At 41.4% G+C, this 13210-nt stretch overlaps 1 protein-coding gene across 1 annotated transcript in view; it reads left to right on the top strand.

Annotated features, from left to right (window-relative positions):
• LOC113636962 (integrin alpha-X-like) overlaps nt 1–3015 on the top strand; it is a 33730-nt gene extending 30715 nt beyond the window's left edge. The window contains exons 27-31 of the mRNA XM_027137325.2: nt 194–316; nt 874–975; nt 1107–1136; nt 1410–1520; nt 2379–3015. Coding sequence (XP_026993126.2) covers nt 194–316; nt 874–975; nt 1107–1136; nt 1410–1520; nt 2379–2546 — 534 coding nt within the window. The 3' untranslated portion in view covers nt 2547–3015. The remainder of the gene's footprint in view (nt 1–193; nt 317–873; nt 976–1106; nt 1137–1409; nt 1521–2378) is intronic.
• Nucleotides 3016–13210: the final 10195 nt, after the last annotated feature.

The following is a 13210-nucleotide window of genomic DNA, read 5'->3' as shown; positions in this document are numbered from 1 at the left end:
CTGTATTTACTCTGTGAAGGTTTATGACTGTGATGAGACGGTTCACTAAATTATAAACATTGATCAGAGATAACTGAACATCACTGCACAGGAACAGGACTTCTACATGACTGTCATGTTTCCAACTCTTCTGTTTAACATGTTTGGTTACTATGGCATTACTCACTCAGTGTTATTATGGGATGTCCTGCAGGAGTGTCCAGTTGAGAACTGTGTATTCTTCAAGTGTGCTCCTTTCTTATTGGATCCTGTTTCTGATGTCCGGTTTAATTGGAGCACTCTCGTCTCCTTCCCTAATAAACAAAATTATACAGGGGTAATAACAAACACACGTACACATACACATACACATACACATACACACACATACACACACACACACACACACACACACACACACACAATAAAAAAAACACAAAAATACAACAAACATAAAAAACATAAAAACATACAAACAAACATACACACACAATACAACACACACAACAAACAAACATCACACACAAACACACATACACACACATACACACACACACACACACACACACACACACACACACACACACACACACACATACACACACACACATACACATATACACACACACATACACACACACACACACTCACACACACACACACACACATACACACACCTACACACACTCACACACACACACACACACTCACACACACACACACACATATACACACACACATACACACACCTACACACACACACACACACATATACACACACATATACACACATACACACACACACACACACACACACACACACACACACACACACACACACATGTATACCCTCACAAACTGAGCTCTGTCTGTCTTTATCCTGTTCCTCTGTAGAATTTCATTTTCAGTGAGTTTAAGGAAGAGGACGAATTTTCTGTTTCTGCTCAGCTGGACTTTGATAAAAAGCTGTATCGTCAGGTTTCCAGTGGCAGAGAAGTGAGAACAGAAACTCTCACATACACACACACACACACACACACACACACACACACACACACACACACACACACGCACTTGTGTTTATCTTATTTCTGTATTTCTAACTGCCAGATGTTTTACTTTTACAGAATGACACCATCATATTTCACCACACTATGGTATGTTTCCTGTCTCAGATTATGGTGTTTACTTGCTTACAATTAACTGGACTGATGAATGTATGACAGATAGAATATTTAACTGTCAGCCAGCTAACAGTGGTGTAAGTGCCCAGTTGTGTCTGATGGTAGTGATGGAAATCAGTAGTGTTGGTAGAGTTAATAGTGTTAATGGTGTCAATGTTAAATGTGTGTGTGTGTGTGTGTGTGTGTGTGTGTGTGTGTGTGTGTGTGTGTGTGTGTGTGTGTGTGTGTGTGTGTGTGTGATTATAGATGACTCTGAAATTAGAGCTGGTAATTCCTCCTGATGTAATAGCAATCAGTGTGGGAAGTGGATTTCTCGGATTTCTCCTGCTCATCATCATATTTGTTCTGCTGTTAAAGGTAAAAGCCAATCAGAGCTCAGCTCAGTAAGAGCTGCTGGTTATAGCTAATACACAGTACTCAGAACTGTAGCATAAAATACACACCAATCACACCACACTACACAGTACACTCCAGCAAACTCCAGCACATATCAGTACACACCAGTACACTAAAGTACAGACCAGTACACACCAGTACACTCCAGTTTACACCAGTACACTAAAGTACAGACCAGTACACACCAGTACACTCCAGTTCACACCAGTACACTAAAGTACACTCCAGTTCACACCAGTACACTAAAGTACAGACCAGTACACACCAGTACACTCCAGTTCACACCAGTACACTAAAGTACACACCAGTACACTCCAGTTCACACCAGTACACTAAAGTACAGCCCAGTACACTCCAGTTCACACCAGTACACTAAAGTACACACCAGTACACTCCAGTTCACACCAGTACACTAAAGTACACTCCAGTTCACACCAGTACACTAAAGTACAGACCAGTACACACCAGTACACTCCAGTTCACACCAGTACACTAAAGTACACACCAGTACACTCCAGTTCACACCAGTACACTAAAGTACAGACCAGTACACACCGGCACTGTGATGCCTCGTGTAAACCGTCATTTTAGTCCTAAACACGTTTCTGTAAAGATCAGATCTCCTCCTGTCTCTGTCTTTGTCTTTCCTACTCCATCTCCTCCCGTCTCTCTGTCTGTTTCTCTTACCCCATATCCTCCCGTCTCTCTGTCTGTTTCTCTTACCCCATATCCTCCCGTCTCTCTGTCTGTTTCTCTTACCCCATATCCTCCCGTCTCTCTGTCTGTTTCTCTTACCCCATATCCTCCTGTCTCTCTCAGTGTGGATTCTTTAAGCGTAAACACCCTGAATTCTTTGAAGAAGGGAATGAGAACAGAAGTGAGGGAGAAGATGAAGGCTGCAGTGCTGATACAAACGGAAAGCCAGGACAATCTTCTTCCACAGCTGAAGAGAAACCGTTTATTCCTGTGTCACAAAATGTAGAGTGAAAATTCTTTACTGAGGAAATACTAACTGTATCTGTAACCCTGTCTGTAATATTTTTGCAGTATATTACATATATCTATGAGTGCAGTGTGTATAGTAGGTGGACCCCAGTGTCCAGGACAAGATGATTATGTGTCTGTAGACAATCTTATAGAACGTCATCATTTTAGTTACAATATATAATATATATCATCATATTTTGTCCAACCTGCTGCTCATTCCTGATTTTCGCTTCCTGCTGTGCTACACACAGTTATGGCCATTGAGAAGAACTGTGTATTTTTAGTAGATTAATTTGCTTGGACGGGATAACAGACAGAATAATTCCACAATGTACGCTGATCTTATATTAAAATAATCAGTATGTGATTGTGTGTGTGTAATATAGGATGTGGGATGTGATTCATTTATTAGTAATAAGGCTGTTGTGCATAATGATTTGCATAATAATAAATAGTATATTTAAAAGTCTTTATTTTTGACGTTATATTTTCATATTAAGATTTTTTACACTGACTCACTATCACCTTTTCCCTCTCATAAAGTTTAATTCTGATATGAAAAAAAAATCTGTTGTTCTTTTTTTTTGTATTTTGTGAGTGTGTGAATATTAAAGTGATTTTTATCTTTAATAAAATCAGATGTCATTCAAATGCACAGATAAACTGAAACTGTTCACTTCCTCTACTGAACAGAGGTTTATCAATAATCTCCCCGACTGATTTATTATTTATTTTTTTTGTTGTTGTTGCTTTTTTTATACTTTTTATTCTTATACCAGACAGTTGCATAAAGCATTTCACTGCATGTCGTACCCTGTACCCTGTATGCATGTGTATGTGACAAATAAAATTTGATTTGATTTGATTTGATTTATTATCAGTTATCTGACCCACACAACATGATCAGGTGACGAGATCTTAAGAAAAATCATTAGAAAATTAATAGAAATTGATCTTATCCACTCTGCACTGGCTCCCAGTCACAGAACCTGAGCTCAGGTCAGAGAGAGTGACCAAATGAGTAAATGTTAGGGTTATTACAAACCGAATAAACACCAAATAATGACACTAGTAATGAGCAGAAATACAAAACTTAAAATCTGTTGGTAAAGTCTGTGTCTTTAAGGTAAAACTTTAATATCGAAGTGTTCTGCTGAGGTTTCTGCGCAGCGCATACAACCTCATCTGCATAAGAGAGGGAAATGAATGGAAAACCGCCTTTTCTACCCAGTCTGGACACTATGAATACTTGGTCATGCCGTTCGGCCTTTCTAACAGCCCGTCCGTGTTCCAGTCCTTTATTAACGATGTTTTCCGTGACATGCTGGACCGCTGGGTTATTGTCTATATTGACGACACCCTTGTTTACTCCGAGACGCTAGCAGAACACCTTCGACATGTGAAGGCCTTGCTGAAATGTCTGATCCAACACTGACTCTATGCTAAGGACTAGAAGTGTGAATTTCATAAGACCTCAACATCGTTCTTGGCTTACGTCATTTCAACTGAGAGGGTCGCAATGGATGATTCAAAGGTACAAGCGGTGGTGAACTGGCCTCAACCTCAGACCATCAAGGAATTGCAACGTTTCCTTGGGTTTGTGAACTTTTACCGCCACTTCATCCGTGGGTTCGGCACTATAGCTGCACGTCTCACGTTCATGACCAAAAAGGCGCCGTCGTGTCTCACCTGGTCACCCGAGGCCATCAGGGCTTTCCAGCTACTGAAGGAGAGGTTCACCACGGCTCCCATTCTCCATCACCCTGATCCTACCCGACCATTTATCGTCGAAGTTGATGCCTCCAATACCGGAAAAGGGGCAGTTCTTTCCCCAGCAGCAGGGTTCGGCGAATAAGATGTATCCGTGTGCGTACTTTTCCCGAAAACCCTGGCCCACGGAGCGCATTGCACATGGCGCAATTACTAGCCATGAAGACAGCATTCGAGGAGTGGGGGCACTGGCTAGAGGGCACTCAACACCCATTCACAGTCCTCACTGACCACAAGAATCTGGAGTATTTACGCTCCACCAAATGAATGAACCCCCGCCAAGCCCGATGGGCCCTGTTTTTCACCTGTTTCCAGTTTATGGCCACTTACAGACCAGGATCCAAAAACATTAAAGCTGACGCACTCTCTCGCCTGTACAATGAGCCGGACCAGGACACTATTACGGAAACCATCATCCCTGAAACTCAAGTCGTCGCCCCTATTCAGTGGGATATTATGACAGAGATCTTCCAATCCAATGTGCTGTCTCCGCCTCTTGAGGACTGTCCTCCCACCAAGATGTATGTGCCCGACGACCTGCATTCCGCCCTCTTCGAGTACTAACAGTTTCCAGACTGCATCTCACATTATCCTCTCACCGCGACTGATTACACCGCCAGCTGCTGCCAATCACCCACTTCCTATAAAGTTACACCTGAACCTGACCTCAGTGCGAAGTCTCGATTTGCTACGGCTGTCAGTCTGAGCATTCGCTTTCCTGTGTTTTCCCTGGTTTATTACTTTGTTCTGTTTTTCCCTGTTTCTTGATTGTTTGCCGCCTGCCCTGACTTTCTGCCCGTTTATTTGACTACGATTTCTGTGTCTCCTTCATTGCTGTGTTTGCTGGTTTTGACCCTTGCCTGTTGTACTACGAGTTTGTTAATAAAGCTTGCAAATGGATCCTCGGCTTCACAAGCCATAATTACAAACAACTTACTAAAATAACAGCTACCATTTACTAATATTCTGCACCTTCATCTTTAAATAATGAAACTGCTGATTCAGATTTTAAAGAATTGTGTTTAATGTGTTTAATTAAAATCACATTTATTTTCTTTAATTATGTTGGCTTTGTAGAAGCCAACATTCTGACTTCCGTTATAAGCTTATTATTATTATTATTATTATTATTATTATTATTATTATTATCATTATTATTATTATTATTATTATTATTATTATTATTATTATTATTATTATTATTATTATTATTATTATTATTATTATTATTATTATTATTAATATTATTATTATTATTATTATTAGACAAAAATTTATTTAAAAAAATGCGGCCCAGGGCGTTTGAGCCACATGCACCAAATTCGGATATGTCGTAGATCCTGGTCTGAAGTTTGTTGCTTCTATTTTTCTAAGCGATTGGAATTCCGGCATTCCCGGTACGGAAGCTCAAAGTGGCCTTTTTTCCCATAGACTTCCATTATAAACTTTTGAGGTTTATAACTCGGCAAGTTTTCGAGCGATTTACACCGAACTCGGACAGGTTCTTTAGGACCTTACTCCGGACAAAGTTTTTATTCCGGAGTTCCGACGGAATTTTCGGTTTCGAATTTTCGATCGAACATCCCATAGAGTTGAATAGGGAATTCCGAAAAGTCCTCTAAGCTCTCACACACACAATACATCCAACATTAAGAATTGCATGTATTACATTAATTACATTCTTAATTACATTAAGAATTACATGTTCTATGCAGTATAATAAGTAGAATCCCATAATGACTGCAGTATTGACATGAAATGTCCAAACCCTCAGTAGCCACTTTTTGCCAAAAGTATTGGCACCCCACCGGGTATTCTGGTGACGTCACTCGACACCACATGACGCCACGTGTAGCCCCGCCCCCAAAACAAGCGAAATCAAAAATTTGCACAACATGGACATGTGACATATCAAAACACTCAGCACAATGAGGGGAACTGCCCCACGGGTATTCTGCTCATGTCACATGACGTCACGTGATGTCACATGTAGCCCCGCCCCCCAAAAAGCAAAATTAAAAATTTGCACAAAATGGACATGTGACGTATCAAAACACTCAGCACATTGAGGGGAACTGCCCACGGGTATTCTGGTCACGTCACGTGAAAATGTAAAAATTTCACATCATGTACATGTGACATATCAAAACACTCAGCACTCAGGAACTGCCCCACGGGTATTATGGTTACGTCACGTGACGTCACGTGTAGCCCCGCCCCCAGAATCAGCGAAATCAAAAATTTGCACAACATGGACATGTGACATATCAAAACACTCAGCACATTGAGGGGAACTGCCCCACGGGTATTCTGGTTACGTCACGTGACGTCACGTGAGGTTATGTGAAAATTTAAAATTTGCACAACATGGACATGTGACATATCAAAACACTCAGCACAATGAGGGGAACTGCCCCACGGGTATTCTGGTTACGTCACGTGACGTCACGTGTAGCCCCGCCCCCAAAACAAGCAAAATCAAAAATTTGCACAACATGGACATGTGACATATCAAAACACTCAGCAGAATGAGGGAAACTGCCCCACGGGTATTCTGGTCACGTCACGTGACGTCACGTGTGGCCCCGCCCCCAAAAGAAGCGAAATCAAAAATTTGTACAACATTGACATGTGACATATCAAAACACTCAGCACAATGAGGGGAACTGCCCCACGGGTATTCTGGTCACGTCACGTGATGTCACGTTTAGCCCCGCCCCCAAAACAAGCGAAATCAAAAATTTGCACAACATGGACATGTGACATATCAAAACACTCAGCACATTGAGGGGAACTGCCCCACGGGTATTCTGGTCACGTCACGTGACGTCACATGTAGCCCCGCCCCAAAACAAGCGAAATAAAAAATTTGCACAACATGGACATGTGACATATCAAAACACTCAGCACAATGAGGGGAACGGCCCCACGGGTATTCTGGTCACGTCACATGATGGCACGTGCCGTAACGTGACGTCACATGAAAATTAAAAATTTGCACAACATGGACATGTGACATATCAAAACACTCAGCACCGCACGGATATTCGGATCACGTCACATGCTCATGTCCGCTCACCTCCAAAAGTATTGGCACCCTAGCGGTCCAGTAGCTTTCACATTCTTTCTGTCCAATCTCCTCCAAAATGCACCAGCCTTTGCAAATACATGCACCGTCAAAGCCAACATCAAAGTTTGTCGCTACAAACTTTACAAATCTAGTTGTTATTTGTTTTTGTTATGATTTTATAGTGTTTCTTATTTTTCATATATATTTCTTTTTCTCTTTTATAAATTGTTTTCAAATTTCTATGTAAAGCACTTTCAATGACCTCTGTGTATGAAATGTGCTATACAAATAAACTTGCCTTGCCTTGCCTTGCCTAATGACAATAACAGAGTGAAGCGTCATCGAACTCAGACAAGACAAAGTGAGCAACAAAATAACATCAACCCACTAACATCAACCCACTCTATTCTTCTTCTCCTTCTTCTTCTTCTTCTTCTTCTTCTTCTTCTTCTTCTTCTTTTCCTCCTCCTACTTCTTCTTCTTCTTGTTATTATTATTATTATTATTATTATTATTATTATTATTATTATTATTATTATTATTATTATTATTAGCTATTCAGCTCTTAATTTATACATAGGTAATAAATGTTTGTGTGAGTTTCTGCTCTTTAATTCTTTAATAAATTATACTCAGAAATAAAAGTATGAAAAGAATTAAATATTAAACTAAAAGTCAGACAAGTCAAGTTTGAGTGAAACTTCACCACATCATAAAGTCACCAGGGGACTCATTTATAAAGCGTGCGTACGCACAAAACGGGGCTGCTAACGTGCGTATGCCAGTTTTCGTGCAAATGTTGTGATCTATAAAAAAACAAACTTGACGGGAAAATGTGCTCATCTTTAAACAAACTTTGAGCCATGCGTACGCACATTCTGGAGACAAAGGGAATTAGCGACACAGATGGTGAGGTCGTGAACTGAAGTTAGATTGTAGAAAATTCATATGAGAAGAACGATTATAAGAATTAATGACATTTAATTTTCACTCCATTTCATACGTTATATGCACATTATCATGAAGATTAAATCCAACAGTGTTACTTGTGCCGATTGTTTTAGGCTACATACATCTAGTAAAATCCAAACATAATTCAAAATGTATTAAAAATAAAATAATAATAATAATAATAATAATAATCAGCGCTACTCCGTCCAGGGTGTATCCTGCCTTGATGCCCAATGACACCTGAGGATAGGCACAGGCTCCCCGTGACCCGAGTCGTTCGGATAAGTGGTAGAAGATGAATGAATGAATGAATGAATGAATGAATGAATGAATGAATGAATGAATGAATAATCAGCCTTACAGTCACATTGTCCACAACGGGAGCGCAGGAGGAGATGGCGTGTCTACATGTTATACAGAATAGCATGAAATACCCTTTTATTAGAGAACTGCAGAACACAGTGTAAAAACTAAATATTTTCCTTAATGTACATATATCATAAAATGTCAAAGTCTGCAAATACAGTCATGAAGCACAATCGCTCCTCATCATCGGTCCTAACTATTACGGTGTTCATTACAAAACCGTCATGAAGAAGCATGTGCTCACTATAACATTTTCGTCTTAAATTTTCACACACAAATTAATTCTGTGATTTTGTCAAGGTGTTAACGATCAGTCTAATTGCTAGAAACATATAAATCCTCTGGTGACCCGGGTATGTAGTGCTTCATGATAGCACTGCTTCTCCCACTGATTACGCCAATGGGAGAATAAGGAGAGAACGATAAGCTGATTTAGATAGAGCTGTGCTCTTAGATATATGTGTTGAACTGGGTGCAGTATTAGAGAGGGCAACACTCTGGGGTTCTTGGCAACCGGCTGTTTCCAGCGGGAATTGGCAGACAGGTAAATTATTTATATAAAAAAAATATATAAGTAATCCTCAACTTTGTGTCTAAGGCCTTTTTGTATATGAAATAATTCTATTGGAATCTATCATCTCACCCTATAGGTCTTGTATATCACAGCCGTCCCTGAGTGCCATAATATATGTCGTTTTGAATGGTATACTTAATATGGGTAGTCGGTACATCAGGTTCCCCTACACTGTGTGAGATACATCAGGTTCCCCTACAGTGTGTGAGATACATCAGGTTCCCCTACACTGTGTGAGATACATCAGGTTCCCCTACACTGTGTGAGATACATCAGGTTCCCCTACACTGTGCGAGATACATCAGGTTCCCCTACGCTGTGCGAGATACATCAGGTTCCCCTACGCTGTGCGAGATACATCAGGTTCCCCTACACTGTGTGAGATACATCAGGTTCCCCTACACTGTGTGAGATACATCAGGTTCCCCTACACTGTGTGAGAACAGGCCGAAATTATAATGCAATTTGCAGCAATGTCTGGTTTCCCAAATGTAATCGGCGGAATTGACTGCGCTCATGTTGCTATAAGGGCACCATCTGCAAATGAATTTGCTTATGTTAATAGAAAGCATGTGCATTCTATTAATGTGTAAATCATATGTGATTTCAACACGACCCTCACAAACATTGTGGCACGCTGGCCTGGTTCAACACATGATTCCTTTATCTTGACACATAACAGTGTAGGGAACAGACTAAATGCAGGCGCAGTAGCTACGTGATGGCTGGCTTCTTGGTGAGTTTAACAGTATTAAAAATTAGAAACTGTAACAATTTTGTTTTTAATATAATTATAACAATTTTGTTTTTAATATAATTATAACCTACAGGTGACAGTGGCTACCCCTGAGACGCTGCTCCTCACCCCATTTTTAAACACACAGAGCGCAGAGGAAACTCATTATAACGAGGTCCACTCTCGTGCCTGCGCTGTGATTTGCATTGACTATTTATGGTTAAAAATGGGTGTGTACAGGGCATGATTTGAGGCTGGTTCACGTACGCACATCTGCGGGTGATCTGTGATTTATAAAGGGAACATTGCTTACAGGTGTGCGTACGCACAGAATTTTTTTTTGCCGTACGCCATTTTTGGCTTTTGGACGTACGTAAACTTTTAGTAGGGATCCTACGCACAGTTTTATAAATGAGACCCCTGATCATCAACTGAAACAAACTTTACTTTATTAAATTCTACATCTAAGTGTGTGTTTGCATGTGTGTGTATGTGTGTTTGTGTGTGTGTGTGTTTGTGTGTGTGTATGTGTTTGTGTGTGTGTGTGTGTGTGTGTGTGTATGTATTTGTGTGTGTGTGTGTGTGTGTGTGTGTGTATGTGTTTGTGTGTGTGTATGTGTTTGTGTGTGTGTGTGTGTGTGTGTGTGTGTGTGTGCTAACGGCAATTACTATTATTAGCAGCTCTAATGTAAACAGTGTTAACTCTAATAACTGTGTTATATTCACCAGCACTACATGTTACTCATGACTCTCTGGCTATGCTAATGCTGCTAACACCACATAATATCACACAGTCTGTGGTAACAACAAATCACTATTATTCAGTGATAAAGTTTGTGAGCAATCTTAAACAGTGATAATTTTATTATTACTAACTTAATGCTAACTGCAGCAATTATATTCAGTCCTAACCAGATAATGCTAACTGTGCTATCCCTACTATTAGCAAACCAGTATAGAAAGCTAACAACCATGCACAAACTGTTTATTGATATTCTACAGTTATAATTCAGTAACAATTTGTGTTAATGCTAACTAAAACACCCCAGTAACACTAATTTTATCTAGTGATAATCAGTTGATGCTAACAGCCCTAAACACATATACTGTTTAAATCATCTAGTGCCTTATTCAGTGATATAGAAGTGTTGGAAATGTTAGCATGTGAAATGAATCAGGTGACATCAGCTAATGTTGCAGTACAGCATTAGCTTCAGGGATAAGCCAGTTAGGTAATATTTGCTGGTGTCTCGTCTCCACTTGCACTGCTTTCACTTTTCAGTCGCAGGTTCGGTGCCACCCCAGTAGGTGGTTTAGTAGTCAGAGCTCTGTCACTGATGGAGGCAGGTTAGGGATTTTCTGTGCCTCCCTGCTCGTTGTGAACATGCATGTGCTTTATCAGGTGGTCAGAGCACATGAACACACGAGGACAAATGAGCCAGTCGATTTGACACCTCATTCATGGGTCTAGGACAAAAGCTGCAGTTCAAGTTACGTGCCAAAATTTGAACCAGAAGAATAATAATAAGTATGCAGAATAATAAGAATGTTTCTTTGCGAGCACCATTAACTAGAATGTACATTTCCTGAAGAAAATTTGAATGGTGCTTGCATGTGGCAAATCTTGGAGGCTAGTGGAGACGAGCATGTGACATCATCTGAATACTCTTGAGGAAGGTCCCCTCTTTGTGCTCAGTGTGTTGATATGTCACATGTCCATGTTGTGCTATTTTTTTATTTTCATGTGATGTCACGTGATGTCACGTGACATGACCGGAATACATGTGAGGCACTTTGTGCTGAGTGTTTTGATATATGACATGTCCATGTTGTGATAATTTTTTATTTTCATGTGGCATCACATGACGTCAAGTGACATCACATGACGTGACCAGAATACACGTGAGGCAGTTCCCCTCATTGTGCTGAGTGTTTTGATATGTCACATATCCATGTTTTGCTAAATATTTACGTGACGTGACCAGAATACACGTGAGGCAGTTCCCCTCATTGTGCTGAGTGTTTTGATATGTCACATGTCCATCCATCCATCTATCCATCTTCTACCGCTTATCTGGGGCTAGGTCGCGGGAGCAGCAGTCTAAGCAGGGATGCCCAACTTTCCCTCTCCCTATTTCCCTATTCTCTTCCGGGGAATACCGAGATGTTCCCAGGCCAGCTGAGAGACATAGTCCCTTCAGCATGTCCTAGGTCTTCCGGGGCCTCCACCCGGTTGGACATGCCCGGAACACCTGTCCAGGGAGGCGTCCAGGAGGCATCCAGAACAGATGCCCGAGCCACCTCAGCTGACTCCTCTCGATTTGGAGGAACAGTGGCTTTACTCACTGTATCTTTAGTGGCTTTACCTCACCCTATCTTTAAGGGAGCGCCCAGCCACCCTGCGGAGGAAACTCATTTCGGCCGCCTGTATCCGGGATCTTGTCCTTTCGGTCATGACCTAAAGCTCATGACGATAGGTGAGGGGAGGAATGTAGATCGACTGGTAAATAGAGAGCATCGCCTTGCTGCTCAGCTCTTTCTTCACCACAACAGACCGGTATATCGACAGCATAACTGCAGAAGACACACCAATCTGCCTGTCGATCTCCTGCTCCATACTTTCCTCACTCGTGAACAAGACCGCCAAGATACTTAAATTCCTCCACTTATAGCAGGAACTCTCCACCAACCTGAAGGGAGCAACCCACCCTTTTCCAGCTGAGAACCATGGCCTCGGACTTGGAGGTGCTGGTTCTCATCCCCGAAGCATCACACTCGGCTGCGAACCACCCCAGTGCACGCTGAAGGTCCTAATTTGAGAAAGCCAACAGGAAAACATCATCTGCAAAAAGCAGAGATGAAATTGCATGGTCCCAAAATTGGACTCCCTCTGGCCCCCGACTGCACTTAGAAATCCTGTACATATAAATAATGAACAGGACCGGTGACAAAGGGCAGCCCTGCTGGAGTCTGACATGCACCTGGAACAAGTCTGACTTACTGCTGGCAATGCGAACCTAACTCCTGCTGCGGTCATATATGGGCCGGACAGCCCTTAGCAGAGGGCCCCGGACCCCATACTCCCAGAGCACCCCCACAGGTTACCACGAGGGACACAGTTGTATGCCTTCTCCAGATCCACAAAACACATGTGGACTGGTTGGGCAAACTCCCATGAACCCTCCAGCAACCTGGCG

The sequence above is a fragment of the Tachysurus fulvidraco genome, chromosome 18 (assembly GCF_022655615.1).
Source record: "Tachysurus fulvidraco isolate hzauxx_2018 chromosome 18, HZAU_PFXX_2.0, whole genome shotgun sequence".
NCBI classification, from domain to species: Eukaryota; Metazoa; Chordata; class Actinopteri; order Siluriformes; family Bagridae; genus Tachysurus; species Tachysurus fulvidraco.
The sequence above is the reverse complement of the archived record's forward strand: the minus strand, read 5'-3'. Positions and strand labels throughout refer to the sequence as shown.